Source organism: Zalophus californianus, chromosome 7 (assembly GCF_009762305.2).
Source record: "Zalophus californianus isolate mZalCal1 chromosome 7, mZalCal1.pri.v2, whole genome shotgun sequence".
Classification (NCBI taxonomy): Eukaryota; Metazoa; Chordata; class Mammalia; order Carnivora; family Otariidae; genus Zalophus; species Zalophus californianus.
In genome coordinates this window covers 41,868,587-41,886,856 of record NC_045601.1, presented here as the reverse complement: position 1 = coordinate 41,886,856, position 18,270 = coordinate 41,868,587, and the positions used below count along the sequence as shown (strand labels likewise).

General features: G+C 34.8%; 1 protein-coding gene across 3 annotated transcripts in view; it reads right to left on the bottom strand.

The window, feature by feature from the left end:
• The window catches only part of TBC1D32 (TBC1 domain family member 32), a 197,016-nt gene that overhangs the window by 120,487 nt on the left and 58,259 nt on the right, over nt 1-18,270 (bottom strand). For all 3 annotated transcript variants that reach the window (XM_027600953.1, XM_027600954.1, XM_027600955.1), the window contains 4 exons: nt 12,400-12,601; nt 11,752-11,834; nt 3,954-4,092; nt 688-775 (listed from right to left, as the gene is read on the bottom strand). In XM_027600953.1, the coding sequence (XP_027456754.1) occupies nt 688-775; nt 3,954-4,092; nt 11,752-11,834; nt 12,400-12,601 (512 nt within the window). The remainder of the gene's footprint in view (nt 1-687; nt 776-3,953; nt 4,093-11,751; nt 11,835-12,399; nt 12,602-18,270) is intronic.

Here is an 18,270-nt window from a genome sequence, read left to right as displayed (position 1 = left end):
TAGAGGTATGTCTTGTCTCCGGTTCAGGGTTCAGATAACCTTAAGATATATTAAGTTAGTGATGTTTAAACTTCTAAAAACTCCAATCCATAGTAGATAATACATGCTGACTGCAAAGACAGTGGTGAAAGCTAAGTGGTGAGAGGGAAGCTTTCAACAAGCAAAAGAGGAAGAAGGGAAATAAGGAAATGGGATGTATGTATGTATGCTAACTATTATGGTTGTAAATTTTGAAGCATATACAGGCCACTAAAACTGAGCACTAAGAAATCCTAGAAGATTCAAAAAGAAAAAGAAAGAAAGAAAGAAATCCTGTAAGATTCAGTTGTACTGAAAGGATGATATCCTTTTGATTTATAAGATGAAGACAACTTCCTAAAGATCAAGTACTTCTCAGTTTAATTTATGTTCCATTGTTCTCAGAAAAGAGAACAAGGATGTGTGTATACATATCTTTCAAGGGAAAAAAAAAAATCCCCCATTGCAATTCATGGAAGAGAAAAAATAAAGGAAACCCCATAACTTTCCCTTACCTAAGGCCTAACTTTTCCTAACTTGGGAAAAGCTGGGCCTTACTAACTTTTCTAAAATAAATATCCTGAGAGCTGACCATGCCAGTTAAATTTTCTACTGGCTTGCTCATTTTATTTAAAATAATTAGAATTTTAATTAAAAGGAAAAACTTACCTGAATTTTGTAGTGCTATTGCACCTGCTGCTGTTGATGCCACTTGTGCTACCAAAACTCCATAGCCAAACTTTTTATGCCTGCTGATCTAACAACATAAGTAAGGAACAATGAAAAGAAGGAAAACATAAAATGATAATATTTTATCTACTTGTTACATGTAGAGTTACTGATTCTTCTTCTTAGAATACTAGACATTCTTTCAGGTAAAGATAATGAGCAGCAAAACAAACTCAGACACCCTAACAATGAGTTAATATTTTTGACAATCTTATTTCAGATATAGGTTCTGGCCCCAGCCTTAAAATTAAGTAGATTTTTGCCTTGAACAAGTCACTTCTTTCTCTAGTTCTAAGTCTCGTCATACATAAAATAAGGGACTTTGACCAGATGAAGATGAGCATGTCTTCCAACTTTTAACTTTTATTATTTTATTCCTTAGGTTAGTTCTTCAATAATAAATTTCCTCATTAATAAATCTATATTGACTACCAGTTGAAATATACTTGTAAATAATAAAAAAAACTTTAAAAAATAGTATCTCCTCAATGGTAATTATTTTTAGACGAAATGTGATTTTTTTCCCTAAGGTAATTATATATATACATATATATATATATATTACACACACACAAAGAATCCTCATTAACACACAGGTTTCTAAACAGTGTTGTAGAAGACCCTGGATAATCTGTTATGTCACAAAGAGAGTATTATACATATATTCATGATTAAGTACAAAAGTATCGCTCTTGGCAGAAAACAGAATAAGGAAATAATAGACATTAAAAAAATATTCCTCCTCAGATCTTAGTTATAACCAGGTTGGCTAATAAAATGGTTGACTTCTAAACAAAGCTAACCATTTACAATTCATATTTTTTTGACATTTCATTAAAAAGATCTGTTTTAACCAAATTTTAAAAATATAACTGTACATTCAGTTTTGAGGGCAAAAAAAAAAAGTAGAAAGGAACTAAAAGACCATGGGAAAGAATTAGATTTCTTCAATTTTCTGCTATTCATGTCTTAAGTTTGCCTTTCTTTTCTAATTTTATTACTCATATTTTCCACTTTCCTTAATTTACCATACATTAGTTCTGTAGTTAGATGACACAGAGGTACAGAAATATGAATGTCTTTTTCCTGGCTTCCCCTCTTCCATAAAAACTGAAAAAACACCTTACTCATCAGTCATCCCCATTGACCCTACTTATTTTGATACTAGCAGCCACAGGAGCCTCCCAAATTCACATTAAGTACTGAAAAGGAAGAGGCAAAGAAAAACTTCAGAGAAGTCAGAGATCCTTTATTAAACTAAGAGTTAGCTTTCAGGAACACTGTTAAAGACAAATTTGAGCTCTAGTCTTACTGCTTTCAGTAACTAGGTGTGTGAGCATTCACAGATCATTTAACAAGCCTGGGTCTCTACTTTCTCTTCAGCAAAATTAAGGAAATGGCCTAGTGGCTTTCTTATAAGATACCAGAGAATCTAAATTTTCCAAAACAAGTCCTGAATAACAGAAAGCACCATTAAAGTATTGTATCATATTATAAGGTTGTGAGTTACTGAGAACAGGGAACAGTATCTTCTATTATAACCACCAGTGTGGGACAAAGAAAGACTAGATTTTTTTTCATATTCATAAATGTTAAAACAATGACATCTAGTCCTAGATATATTATCACAGTAGCAAAAGTTATGTATGCATAGTCTCAAGCATCTGATGAGAAAGAAAAATGTCTTTGAATTGCTTGAATATTTTCAAAAATGTAAAAAAAAAAAAAAATCCAAATGGTTAACTAAGTACACAAGGAGATTCAAACTCATCAGCAGAGAAATTCATATTAAAATGACAAATTCATTTATGTAAACTTAAAACTCCCAAGAAACTTCAATATTTACTATAGTCTGAATGTTTGTGTCCCTTCAAAATTCATATGTTGAAATCCTAATCCCCAAAGGTGATGTAGTAAGTGGGACCTTGATTAGATCATGAGGTGGAGAGTCCCCAAGAATGGGATTAGTACTCTTACAAAAAAGACCCCAGAGAGCTCCTTAGCCCTTATCCATGTGAGAAGATAATGAGACATGTATGACCAGAAGAGGGCCCTCCCCTGACCACACTAGCATCCTGATCATGGACTTCCAGTCTCCAGAACTGTGAGCAATAAATTTCTGCTGTTTATAAACCACCCAATCTATGGTATTTTAATAGCCTAAATGGACTAAGACAATATTCAACAATAAGTATATACATCCTAGGATATTACACATATTAAACACATTAGTATGGAAGCCTGGGGTAGAGGGATGCATGCCGGGTGAAATGGAACTGTAAATCAGAAATGACAGGGGAATAAAATTAATCAAGACAGACATCTTACAGTATGCCATAAACTGAGGCATGTAAATAATTAGGTTCTCTATACTTGAGATCCATTTAAATAAGAACAATAAAAACATATCTGCACATACAAGTCTAATATCATAAACCCATGAACTAATGTTCATATGTTTTATTTGTGAAGGGATGGTCATGACCCTCCCTCATAAACTGCTAACTCTTCACAGGCAAAAACTCTAAGTTTTTGTGCTTTTACAGGCTTAGGCAAAAGCAGGAAATTAGAACTGAAGAACAAATAAAAAGGTATTTACAACCTGGTAACCTAGTAACATCAATATACAACAGATGCCAGAAACAAAGAAGACACTTTTAAAAGCATACATATGACCCTAAAAAGCCAAGAAGTTCAGAAATGTTTATACTATCACACCAAAAAGCTGAATATACCTCATTGAACATACCTCATTGAATATATCTCACTGAACATCTGAGAAAGGACTAAATTATACTCTACATTTTATTTAACAGTATCAGTAAAATCTCTCTACAAATATTTTTTAATGTGAGGACTAAATTCTTATTAACATGTATATTTAGACCCAAAGAGGTTTCTCCCTCTCCTGAAATTCCACCCAGTTTTAGTGTAACCAGATGTTTATTATATTTATAACACATCTGGATGGTTAACTATATTTTTCGATTCCATCTGGTTGCTTCCCATCCTGTAAACATATCCACAGATAGAAACAACAACTCTAATCCTTCCCTGAAAAAAATATCAAGTTAAATATTACAATGTTATATGGCTTTTTAATTGAGGTTTAATAACCTCTTCATGCAGAGAAGACAAAATGATGTTCTTAATGGCTTTTACAGCAACAAAAATTCTTTTTGCCTGCAGCAGATGGTAATTCATACCTGTAATTTTTTTGCATATCGATTGAACATAAACGTCACACATTCGTTGATGGCACCTGTTCTTTGAAGAAATAGTAGTCCTTTGGGAGTGGCAGCAAAATTTAGTAAATCATCTAACAAATTCTCTTCCCAAGCCATACTGAAACAGGTAAAAAGAAAGGTATGCATTTCTTTATTACATTCAAAACTGAAAAGAAAATATTTCAGCTTAATACTGCTGGTAACCTTATAGAGTATATATTGATGGCTAAGTATTCAGTTTAAAAAATAAGATAAAAAGTATGGTTTCTTTGATATTGAGTTTTTATTATTATACTTTCTAACCCAGTAATTTTAACTTTAATCAAATATTAACTATAGGTGTCAGCATTTTTATTAAATCTAGGTTCTCTCATCTTCACTTTAATTACATTCTCTTCTCCTACCATAATTCTGCTGGGCCTGGAGTCCCCAAGTCCCAAATTTCCATTATTTCTATACTTTTCTTTTCATTACAGAGTATCTGTCTTCCAACTTTCTAAAGCATATCAGGTACAGTAGCTTTATTTTCATAGGTTTTTAATTTTACTTTTGGAGAATATTTTTTTCCTCAAAACACTTTTAAAAGGAAGGCCACTAACATTCTTCAGAGAAAAAGTCTGAAACATTCAGAAGACACCATTAATAGAAGAGTCAGAGCTGGAAACATGGAAATGTAGGAGGGGATATGAGCACTTCATTCACAAGTACCAAAAGGAGAAAATGTACTACCTACTGGATAGTCCTAGTTGTCTGGAAAGAAACTGGATATAAAAGTAGGCCAAAAACCAATATCTACATGTATAGTGAAACTGTGAGTATGGAGATGTGTGCCAATCCCCTCCCCACTAAGGAAGTGTTAGAGTCTGTTTTGAAAAAGACTGTAAAGAAATTTGAAATCCAGGACTTTTCTAATCAAAACAAGAATGATTAGTACATATTTTGACACATATCCTCTATGCCAATCACAAAGCAATGGCCAAAGAGATAACCATGTTAAATAACAAATTCCACCATGGACAGAGAACAGAAATACAAAGAAATGGAACTCTATTTTTAAGGTAAACAGAGACAATGGAAACCAAATTTAGTTCCAGTAGGATATAAAGGACTAACAGAATTACATATGAGACAAAAGACCAGTATTAGGCTCACTGCTTTAGACCCAGGACTGGGTAAGACTAACAAAAATAATATATATTTAACTGATTTAAAATAAAATTTATATATTTAAAAAAAATCACATATAACAAAATGCATATAACAATATACATATGTATAACACAGGCTCTATAAGTGGGACTTTGACAAGCCATAAGCCTAGGGCAACAGGAAGACACAGACAGATCCTCATTTCTAGAAATGAGCATATGATCAATTTATTTTCTAGTTCTTCAGTTGTATCTGTGATATCTACATCATCACTGACAGAAGCCTCAAAATGCCAATACAATATTTATTTAAAACATGACCATAAAGAGAAAAACCATAAAACTGGACATGAAGAAATGAACATAAAAACACAAGTAGAGAGACACAGTAAGGGAAGAGGGAGAAAAGTTAAGGAAGGAAACAAACAAAAAAATCTCTCAAAAATGAACTCCCAAACTTTAAAAGATATCTAAAGCTAAGAGCTAGCAGAATCAAACTTATCAAACGAATCCATTCCAGCTGAAATAATTTTCGGAAGTAATGACTAAAATAAATTTATGATACTCAAAGGAAGTTTTTAAAATTTTTCTATTAAAACTGAAGCAAAAAGTAAAAGGGAAATAAAAACAGGCACATTTTTTAAAAAGAACCACTGGAAATTTTGGAAATAAAAAAACAGCCACTTAAACACGTACAAAGATTGACTGGATAGCAGATAAGTAAGAAATAAATGTTTAACAGAGGAGACACAGAACACATACTGAAAGGTCTCCACATACATCAAATAAAAGCAGTAAAAGAGAAGGAAAGGAATATTTAAAAAGATAATAAGAATTTTCTAGATTTGAGGAAAGACACCAGTCCAAAAAAAACACAAAACAAAAACCCAACACAAATAAATCATAAGCTATGAGAGACAAAATATATGACCTATAAGAGAATGGTGATTATATTAACAGATTCATCAGTTACTACTTATTCCAGAAGAAAATGGAGTAATAGCTTGAAATACTGATGAGAAATAATTACCTATCAAAACTTTTATACCCAGAGAAACTATCAACTACCCTTAACAGTGAGGATGAGGGGCGCCTGGGTGGCTCAGTCAGTTAAGCGTTGGACTGTTGATTTCAGCTCAGGTCATGATCTCAGGATCGTGGGATTGAGCCCTGTGTCCAGCTCCAAGCTCAACACGGTGTCAGCCTGGGATCACTCTCTCCCTTTCCCTCTGCCCCTTTTCTCTCTCTCCCTCTCTCTCTCTATAAAATCTTAAAAAAAAAAAAAAAAAGTGAGGGTGAGACAGAGGGTAGGGAAGGGATGGAGAGAACAGATACACTGAGGGGTGGGTTTGTGGGTTGGAAGGAAAATAGTCATTTTCAGATAGAAAGAGAGTATCAGTTAACTACTCTCAAATCCTTAAAGAATAATTAAAGGAAAACTATTTGGAAACTTAAACATATACTTTATTAGGGGGGAAAAAGGTGAGCCTATGAGAAAGAATGGGCTACAAGTTTCAATGAATGGCAAAAATAATAAATGTCTACAAATTGAATAACTGATTGAAAAGAAAAATTAGGAGCTTCCAATAAAGAACACAAAGTAAGGTTTTTCAAGCAAAGGCAGATTATGGGTTTAACTGACCCTGTACTACATCACAAAAGCTCAACCAACTTAAAAGGATACATATCATTCCATCCAGATTCTCTGAAAATATAAATTATCAGTCAACAGTTTAAAAAAAAGATAGTAGTAAAAATAACTGTTTGAAAACAAGTGTACTGCAAATATTTCATGGATTAAAGAGTAAAATCAAAATAGAAAGTTCTTAAAATATTTAAAAGAGCTTAATATGAAAGTGCTACATATAAAAATAATAGTATTAAAATTAGTATGGCTGATGTAGATTGCTTCTCTCACCATCCATTCTCATTTCCCTTTTCATTTACTTTCCTGTACTACAGAAGTGAGGGAAGGAGAGACAATGAAAAGGAGAGGGAGAGAGATGAAAAGAGCATTAGCAAAACCAAAACCTGGTCTTTGCATAAACTAATGCAACAAAGTAGTTAAGGGGGGAAAACGGTCAAAAAATACAAAGACTCAAAAAATAATTACAGCTAAAGAATTTCTTTAATCATACAAGAATACCTTGAACAAGTCAACAAAAATGTGTATGTTTAGATTAAAAAATGCAGTATTTTTAGAAAATATAATCAAATATCTGAAACACAAATAAAAAATCTGAATAACCATTAGCCATTAAAGAAACAGAATTTTAAAGTTTACCTTGACTCCCACCCCCCAAATAAAACAACACAGGCAAAAAAACTTATAGGTTGCATCCCATTCTCAAAAATTACAGAGAATTGACATAATTTATTTTTTCTGCCATGATCTTAGCATTTAATTCTCTTTCAATTATAGAGAAGATACTATTTCAAAATGGAAAATCCAAGCCATTGAATTTGTTTATTGGTGCTGAGATAAAGGCAACGGCAAAGAACACATGGTTTTGTCAGCTTATGAGAACTCCATTCTTTGAATGGTTAGATATTATGGAGGGTTAGACACTTTCATGGAAATTGAGTTTTAGGTGTTTATTTCTTTGAGATCATAGGCTGAGTTTTACAGATTAAACACTCCCCCTACCCCCAACTTTACTTCACCCTCTAGTTTTCTAAAGACCCCTTGATGATTGGTTGGGGCGGATTGGGCACCCTGTTGTCCCTCTGATTATATTCTTCTCTATGGTCACCCTAATGATGATCCCACATAGCTTGTCGTCACAATTAATCAACCAAACCAGCATGGTAGAAATTTGAGTTGAGACTGCAATTCAAAGTCTAGATTTAAAAGACACCAATCCCCTATGATGACTATATAAATACTTCCATCTTCTCTGTAGTAAACATCAATAAATGGAAGGATGGAGGAGAAATCTCTAACATATGCTATCAGAAAATATAAGATCAAAATACCTAACATTAGTCCGTCAGAGGCTCAAAAATAAGACTTTTAGCAACTTACTCTTAATTTTACCTTTACCATATCAGTCTTACTGTTGGTGTCATTATTTAGAGACTAGTGTCTAGAGGTAGGAAAAGTGTTATTAATTTATTCACTGATTCAAGAAAGGTATCAGGAAAGGGAGAAGATATTTGCAAATGGTGTATCTGATAAAGGGTTAGTATCCAAAATACATAAAGAACTTATTCCAATTAAAAAATGGGCAGAAGACGAGAATAGACATTTCATAAAAGAAGACATACAGATGGCTAACAGACACATGAAGAGATGTTCAACATCAATCATCAGGGAAATGCAAATCAAATCCACAGTGAGATATCACCTCACACCTGTTATAATGGCTCAAATGAAAAACACAAAAAAACAGCAAGTGTTGGCGAGGATGTGGAGAAAAAAAGGAACCCTTGTGCACTGTTGGTGGGAACATGAACTGGTGCAGCCACTGTGGAAAACATTTTGGAGGTTCCTCAAAAAATTAAGAATAGATCTACCATATGATCCAGTAATTCCACTACTGGGTATTTACCCCAAAAAAGCAAAAACACTAATTTAAAAAGGTATGTACCCCTATGTTTATTGCAGCATTATTTACAATAGCCAAACATGGAAGCAGCCAAAGTGTCCATCATTAGATGAATGAACAAGAGGTGGTACGTATCTGTGTGTGCATATATATATATATGTGTGTGTGTGTATATATATATATATATATATATATATATATATACAGTTGCACATACACACACACACACACACACACACACACAATGGAATAGTACTTAGCCATAAAAGAGAATGAAATCATGCTATTGGAAATAACATGGATGGAGCTACAAAGTATAATGCTAAGTGAAATATGTCAGCTAGAAAAAGACAAATACCATGTAATTTCACTCATATGTGGAATTTAAGAAACAAAACAAATGAACCAAAAAAAAAAAAAAAAAGACAAACCAAAAAGCAGACTCTTAACTATCTAGAACAAACAAATGGTTACCAGAGGGGAGGCAGGTGGGGGGATGGGTGAAAACAGGTGAAGGGGTTTAAGAGTATGCTTATCATGATGAGCACTGAGTAATGTATGGAATTGTTAAATCACTATACTGTATACCTGAAACTAACACTCACTGTATGTTAATTATACTGGAATTTAAAAAAAAAAGGAAAAGAAACAATATTAGGAATCTGCTATGTACTGGCATTAGGACATGTTTAGTTAACTAACTGACCCAGATGGTTTTACACTCAAGTTTTACCAAATTATGAAGCAACAAATAATGTCTATCATACCAACTTCTCAATTAACACAAAAGAACAAAAGACATTCCACTCTAAGTGCTAATTTAAATTTGATAATGAAAATGAAATCAACAGTTCTGACTCTATATTATCAAAAACTCTATTAAATCTTTTGTTTCTAAGACATTAATGTCATGTTGAGGGAACCTCCTTTTCCCCCCAGAAACAAGTTTCCCAGTTTAACACTGCTTGCCCCTCCCCACCTAATCACTTACTCCTCTCATGGAAGAAGGGACTCTCGAGATTTGGAGAATGACCTAAGCATGCCTAGCTAAGCAATGCCTCTCTCTCAGCCTACTTGTTTGTGATCCAGCTACCTGTAGGAAGCACACATTCTGCTCTGTTCTACTATGTAGTTAAGTTTGATCTTAAGCTCTGCCTTAGAGGGAAGCCTATGGCTGTCCACTGCCAATTGTGACAGAAGGGTAAATCTAATTCTTGAGATCTTAGGAAGCCTGTGTTATTCAGTGTTTTGAATTGTTTGACTTCTTTATCACTATTACTTGGTTCACAATTCAGGAGGGAAGGAATGGCATATAATTTATTAGCTCCTTCACACTCTAACTTCAGAATCTAAAAATATTACTGAGAGTAAAATGTATTAACTACATTAATCATGTTTCCTCTTCTAGCCTATTGACCATTTCTTCCATCTGAAATAATGTTTAGTTTTTAGTCAATTAACATATATTCTCTTTAAAGTAGCTTAACAACTTCTTATGGAAAGATTCCCCCCTAAGTTGCCTCCCAATGGACCCCGCATGGCCCCATCATATAAATTTAGCATACTATACTGCCACATTGTATTTATTTGTATTCTAGAGGACACAATAAGCTCCTTTAAGGCATACAGGTATCCTAAGAAGTCAAAGCACTTGGTCCAATATGAAAATGAATGCATGAATGAAATGAAAAATGACAAATCACAGAAGATCTCAAAGAAAACAGATCTCTGAGTGCCTGGGTGGCTCAGTCAGTTAAGCGGCTGCCTTAGGCTCAGATCATGGTCTCAGGGTCTTGGGATGGAGCCCACATCAGGCTCCTGGCTTAGTGGGGAGTCTGCTTCTCCCTCTGCCACCCCTGTCCCACCCACCTCTGCTCCTGTGCTCCCCCAATCTCAAATAAATAAAATCTTTAAAAGAAAACAGATCTAAAAATTACCTCAAAAATTGCAGAAATTTTCTCCCCTCCTCTCTCATACATACACACACACACACACACACAATGGCAATGGATTTAAGTTTATGACAACTATCAGAAAAAAAAATTTAGCTGATTTTTAGAGAAGAATTAACTATTTGTTGAACCATCACACTGTTAAGGAAATGAAAAAGGCTTTTTGTTTGACTTCTTTAAACTATGTCTACCTGAAATGTTGATTTTTAAATTTTTCTTAAGAATATCCCTTAAAGTTCTATTACCTGTTTAGTATGCCAACAACTAAGAAGAGAATTCCAGTACATAAGTTACCAGATCTTAATTTTTAAAAAATGTTTTTTTCTCATTAATCTGACTCCATGTCCTATTGGTATTTGTGAAAAAACATGGAGACGTCTAAATTAAAAACCAGTGTAAATACTGATTTTAATTATTTTCCAATGCCAAAATCTAATAAAATGCATTCCCACACATTTTGAAAAATCATAATTTAAATATAAATAGACTTCATTGGCATATGAAAACACTCTATTCCTACGGGAACTCCCTAGTTAGCTTTCCAAATCTAGTATTTGAGAATTCTCCACATTTTCGGGAAACATTACAACAGATCCAATTTCTTAACCCAAAATGTAAACACAGGATAAAGCAAGTATAATAAATAATGCTAGATTTAAGGTAAAAGTATGACATGATCTCTCAAGTTCCCCCTAGATGTAATTTTCCCTAATCCTATATGTATACAGTTACCTTCCTGTATTTTCCTTTTTAGTTTTTATTTCGATCCCAGTTAATTAACATATGGTGTAATATTAGTTTCAGGTGTATTTTTGCTATACCATTCAATTACATTCTCGTTTATTTTTTATTTTTTTATTTTATTTTATTTTATTTTTAAGATTTTATTTATTTATTTGAGAGAGAGAGAATGAGAGATAGAGAGCACAAGAGGGAAGAGGGTCAGAGGGATAAGCAGACTCCCTGCTGAGCAGGGAGCCCGATGTGGGACTCGATCCCGGGACTCCAGGATCATGACCCGAGCCGAAGGCAGTCGCTTAACCAACTAAGCCACCGAGGCGCCCCTACATTCTCATTTAAATTATTTCAGCAAATGTAGAGAAACATAAGTTTAGTCAATTGTGCTTACATGTTTTGGGATTCCTGGCTTACTGAAGAAACAGAATCCGAACACTTTACTGGAGTAGGAATTCTTTCTGATAGCAAACTTGTCTAAAATACAACAGATTACATTATTTTTTATAGATAGCATTATTCATAAGATCTCATGATACATTTTTACAGTTGATCCTTAATATAATTAAAATTAAATTACCTTCAAATTTTAAGTTATTTGGTTTTTAATTAAATATCATGTAAAATTATTTTATAAAGGAAGTATATAAATGTGGGGGAAATCAGTGTAGTTCACTGATACATACTACATTTGACTATTGCTACATTATAATCTCCAGTGTCCATAACAAAGCCACACCTGTCTGTAAAAATTGCTCAGAAATAGCTTCTAAAGAAGAATGTCAGTTTATGCAAAGATAATTTATCTAAAGCCTCTCCTACCAGAAGAAAAGACTTTGAAGTGCCCAGTTTGGTCCTAGAACTTTGCCCTGGAAATGAGGTGAAGTCATCCTGTACCAAATTAAAAAGCATTATGTTCCTAGAGTACTGTGACGCTAAGAAACTCATATTTGCCCCAGTAAAAGATTTTAACTGCATTATAATGGTGACTATATTTGAAATAAAGATTTACAGGAAGGGAAAAAAGCTTGAAAATTCTTACCTTCTTCCACGCCTTTGCTATAGACTCATGCAAACTATAAGGAATTAACACTTGTAAGCCTTCACATGTACCATATATTTGACGACACACAGAGATAAAAGCTCCTTTAACCATGGGCAACATTTCCGATCCAGAAAAAATAGAAATATCTTCATCAAGAAGTTTTTTTGAAAACTGGGCAATTATATGAGCACCTGTAGGACTAAAACATGATAGACTAAAAGTGATTCCAAGGTTATAAATCATGACCTCTTAAAGTACTACCAAAAAGTCTAGCCATATCACAAACTTCACATTTACTTGGCTCCCCTTTGGTTCTCTACCTATTCTCTAACATATCAATATTCCTGTTCCCACACATGTACAGACAAATGTCTAATAAGGAGAACAGTTACAGGAGACTAGAAAAAAGAATACACAGATAGAAAAAAGCAAAACTATACACTTAAAAGGTTATAGATACCATGGGCCCACAGCCATATGTAACTTCACCTGATTGTAGTAAAAACATAATCCTGAGTTCCCAAGCCATTAATAGGATGTAGCTCCTCTATTTCAGAGGCTGGGCCACTTTCATAGCAATAATAAATAAGGAAATCATAGTAAATACTTAATATGCCAGGCATTGTTCTAAGTATTTCGATGTATTAACTCATTTAATTCTTACACTAACCGTATGAAGTAGATATATTCTTCATTTTTTAAAAAGGTAAGGAAATATAGTTAAACCTTACAGGAGTTAAGTAACTTAAACAATATCACATAGCTAGTAAGAAGTGGAGCCAGGACTCAAACCCAGGGTATCTAGCTCCAGAGCAGCACACTTTTAGTTTTTCTGGCTTTAAAAACAAACACAGTAAGCTGTGGATAGGATAGGGTGCTGACTTTCCATGTACCCCTCCACCCATCTTCAACAGTTATTAACATTTTGCCAGTCTTGTTTTATCTATTCCCTGACCTTCCCCTCTGCCCACCTCTACTAGAATACTGTATGCTAAATGCCAAACATCATTTTACCTAGTGTACATCTCTAACTGATTAAGGTTTCTATGTTACATGCCAATACCACAACTAACAAAACATAAATTTTTTAATATTATCTGATAATCCATCCATATCAAAATTCTTCTGATTGTCTTAAGGTGTTCCTTATAATAGACTTATATAAATCAAAATTCAAACAAGTTTCACAGAGTGCATTAAGTTATTATGATCATTTAGGCCCCCTCTTTTCTTTTTTACCCATGCCATTAATTTGGAGAAATGACATATTTTCCCTATCCATTCTTTATATGGATAATTACTTCACCATGCTGTCATTTAATGTGTTCCTCTACTTCTCCATATTTCTTATAAATTGATAATTATATCTAGAGGCTTAAAGTTCAATTTCTTTTTTCTTGGCCAAATAACTTCATAGGTGGTCGCTGTTGTGTACCTTCTACTGCATCATATCATTAGATACATATCTGGTTGTCCCAATTGTAATGATGCTAAAAATCAACTGGTCAGATGGTATGAGCCTGAACTCTCCAGTGGGAAGTCCTCCCCACATCAAGCCTTTTACCTAATGGTTTTAGCATCAATTCATGATAATTTCCTAAATCAACTATTTCATTAGGAGTTACCAAATGATGATTTTCTAGTTATTTTGCATTTATTAACTAAAATTTTTCTATGAAGAACTTTATCCACAGTAACTTAATAGTTATATTAAAATACAGTTTGTACAGGGGTGCCTGGGTGGCACAGTCAGTTAAGTGTCCAACTCTTGGTTTCAGCTCAGGTCATGATCTCAGGGTCAGGAGACTGAGCCCTGCATTGGGCTCAGCACAGACTCTGCTTGAGATTCTCTCTCTCTCCCTCTGCCCCTCCCACTCATACTCATGCTTGCACACTCTCCCTCTAATCAACAAATAAATCTTTGGAAAAAAAAAATACAGTTTGTACAGGAAACAGAAAAAAGATTTTGAACATTTTTAACCAACTTGCAAAATAATGAGTTGGTGTCCTCACAACCTCAATTGGTAATTGACAAGGGTTTTTTTTTTTAGTTTTAGTGTGTTTTTAAAACCATTTCTGCATGCTTTATGTATGTCAATCATTAAAGTCATTTTTTTAATCCTCAAATTATCTACCTTAAACCAGTAGGAGGCCCCTTCTGGTAGCTTGGGGTACTTCTGACACTATGTCTTTAGTCTTAGATAATTTCCTTACTTTCTAGAATGGTAAGATACCTCATGATCACCTTGCATATTTCCTGGCCCAATGCAGAAATAACTACCTTCAAGGATCCCTTCCCCCTTTTTTAGGAAAAAACAACAATAACAAAAAAGATATTTAGAGACCACAGTCTGGGTGCCAACTCATTGCTAAGGGGTTATTATTACTTCTAGGCCTCTTCAGTGGTAGTTCTGAGAAAAGCATAAGAAAAATAAATTAATACTTATATTTCCATTATGAATTTAAAATTCAAGTTTAACTTCTTTAATTCTATATTCTAGTTCCTTATGATGCTAATTACTTATTTATTTTAGAATATGTTCATAATAGTTTCAAAATATATTGATTGCAGTGTAAGATTATTTTGAGAATTTTTTCTTCCAACCTTATGATATATCCCACTAGAAATGTTCAAATCAGGTCACTTGGGGTAATTCGTTCCTCTGCATGGGTAGGTCACTAACTTGCTTGGTAGTTAAATTCACTTATTCCCATTTGTTTGAATTTCTTTGAAATGTGAATTTTTCTTTTTGATTTAACTTTTACATTCAGCATGTAAAACAGCGACATGATTCCAAAGTCAAATCTAGGTACAATGAAGGTATAACCCATATATCCTCCATCTCTACCTCCCTATCCACATGTTTTTCTCTCTTCCTCTAAAACTATTACTTTTCAGTTTACCCTTTTATCACTCCTTTTGAAAAATAACAATATGATTTGGTTTATTCATAGTCCCTTCTATTATATAAAATGTAGCATTCTAAAACATTCTTTTGAGTTTTGTTTGTTCACAGATATCCTGAAGATAACTCCACAGCAATACATAAAAAAATTCCATGTTCCTATCGCACAGCTGCTAAGTGCTCCTTTGTACAAACACAATTTAATCAATTAGCCTCTTGTTATTGGACATTTGAGATGATTCCAGTATTTTACCAATATAAATAGTATAATCAGAAACAACCACAGCACAATGGTGATTCAAAAGAAACTGACATTTAATGTCTTATCTGTTTAACTTCAACGTAAGGGAAACTAATTAATCGTTGAACACTACATCAAAAACTAATGATATACTATAAGTTGGCTAACTGAACATAATAAAAAATTTTTAAAAATTAAAAAATTAAAAACTTAGAAATACTAATGATTGGGGAAAAATTGACTACATAATTAAATGTCTATAAGCAAAAAAAAAAACAATGAAATAGGGAAGTAATGAATAAAAAGAAACCTTAGAACTCATGACAAAAGGTTAGTCTTCTTCATTTTACAAAAGATTACTATCTATACAGAAAAAGACTTCCAGTTGAATATGGCAGATTGAACACATACATTCACATCTGCACCCTCTTAAAATACTAAAACGCAAAAGTGAAGGGAATTTTTCAGAAGGCTTTTATAGCTGTCAAGGAGAAAAGAAAGGATGTGACAGTAACGATGTTTTGGAATCTAGAAAGTTGAAAAAAACAAGAAGTAACTCAGGACCTGGAAAAACTGAATGATCAGCCACAATACAGAAAACAGAACACAATTTATCTCATAGAATCTCTCAAAAAACTCAAATTGGTGATATCAAGTATCTCTGAAATTAGGGGTAGAAGTGGGACTGAAAACAGAAGAGCTGCCTGAAAGTCAACTTAAAAAGAAGTCTGACCAGCTTCCCTTCTACATTCCATATAGCCACTCCCATGTATCTTTTGGAAAGCAGGCAAAGATCAAGAACAGTAGAGAGTACCACAGGGTTAAATCAAAGCTTATACAGTAAAACTTGAAAACCACTTTCTCCACCCAGTAATCTTCTCCCACTAAGCTTATACTCTCTGCAGGCAGCTAGCTATAGGAACCTTCTCGATGGAATCTGACCAGAACAACGACTAAAGAGGTTGATATTAGAGGTTCCCAAAATGAATCCATGGCAAGATTCCCCCACAGCAAAGACCACAAGTAACAAGGTCCCATGTTCCTGCATAGTTTTCAAATAGCTATTTACTGACTTTTTAAGTATCTGAAGAAATCTCTAATTTAAAATCGGAAACCAAGACAACAAATAGAAAAATCAATGTGGAAGGAAAAAAGAAAATGAGAAATGAAAACTCTGTATCTTCATGGATATAAGAGAACTTAAAACTCATGAAACAATAGGATAGTAGAATAAGAATGTTCTCTTATAGAAAAAATATAACTTAAGAAATGCAAACCACAATCTGAATCTAAGGGCTAGAAAATAAAGCTGAGGAAATTTCTTAGATGGTAAAAACCTTTTTTTAAATTTTTTTAAAGTTTTTATTTTTTTTAAAGATTTTATTTACTTATTTGATGTAGAGAGAGAGCACAAGCAGGGGGAGCAGCAGAGGGAGAGGCAGAAGCAGGCTCACCAAGCAGGGAGCCTGATACAGGGCTCGATCCCAGGACCCTGGGATCACGACCTGAGCCGAAGGCAGATGCTTAACGACTGAGCCACCCAGGCGCCCCATAGACGGTAAAAAACTTAAAAAGCAAGTTCCCGGAGGGGAGGTCCAAGATAGTGGTAGGAAAATCCTCCTCCCATGGACACACCTAAGCTACATATGATCATTTCCCTGTGAAAAAGATCTGAAAACTAAATGAACTGCTTCCCACAACAAAGGATAAAAGGACCAGATCAAAGCAGGCAGGAGAAGCAGAGACACAGTCTCCCAAAAAAACACCCCATCTCGCAGCATGGCAACACATAAGAAGGGATCTCACCAGACAGATGCTTCTCCCAGAGGAGTAAAAGGTTGGTACCCCATATCAGGGACCCCACTCCTGGGATCTACACCAGAGAAATAAACCCACAGAACACCTGGCTTGGAAAACCAAAAGGGCTAACATCCAGGGGGTCTAAAAGAGCTATAAGGAAACTCCCCTCTTGAAGGGATTGTTTGTGGTCTTGCCCCAAGACCCAGCAAAGAAAACAGTAGTCTGGAAAGGCCCCTAGACTGTATGTATGTAAAGGAGACTCATTTGCTAATGTGGGGGCATTGGCTGGAGGGGCGGGGGACAGCTGAGATGCTCTTCAGAGACAGATGAGGATGGTAGATGCCACAGATGCACTCTCCACATGGCCCGCTAGCAGGGCAGGGCTACCACCACCTTGCTGGTACAACAGGGGTGAGCTTTTGTGGCACTTGCTGAGGCCAGGTGGAGAGTTGCAGTACTCCCCAACTCCCCAGCTGGAACATGGAGTGTGAGCTGTCAGGGAAGTCTCCTATTCCCAACCTAAAGCCAGCATACAGACAAGGCACTCTCCCCCTCCATTACAGAAGCCCATGGAAACATACACTCAAGACCCTTTCCTGTTGTCTTTCTAAAGCTGGTGAATGTGCCCTGTTCTCTACACCCTCTAGCTGCCTTGCTCAAGCCAGCAGATGGCACAAACCACACCCCTTGATCACCTGGCCCTAAGCTCCACCAGAGTGTAACAACTGGAAAGACCATTCTTGACAGGCCATCAATCCCAGGGCCCTGCACCAACAGCAGACTGAAACAACCCCAATCTTCCCATAAAAAAGGCCTATTTACTTACCCTACAGCTTTAGCCTCAGGAACAGGCTTCAAGTTTCCCACACATCAAGAGGCTAAGAGGGCCCTCCAAGGAACAAAAGCAGGAAAACATCATCC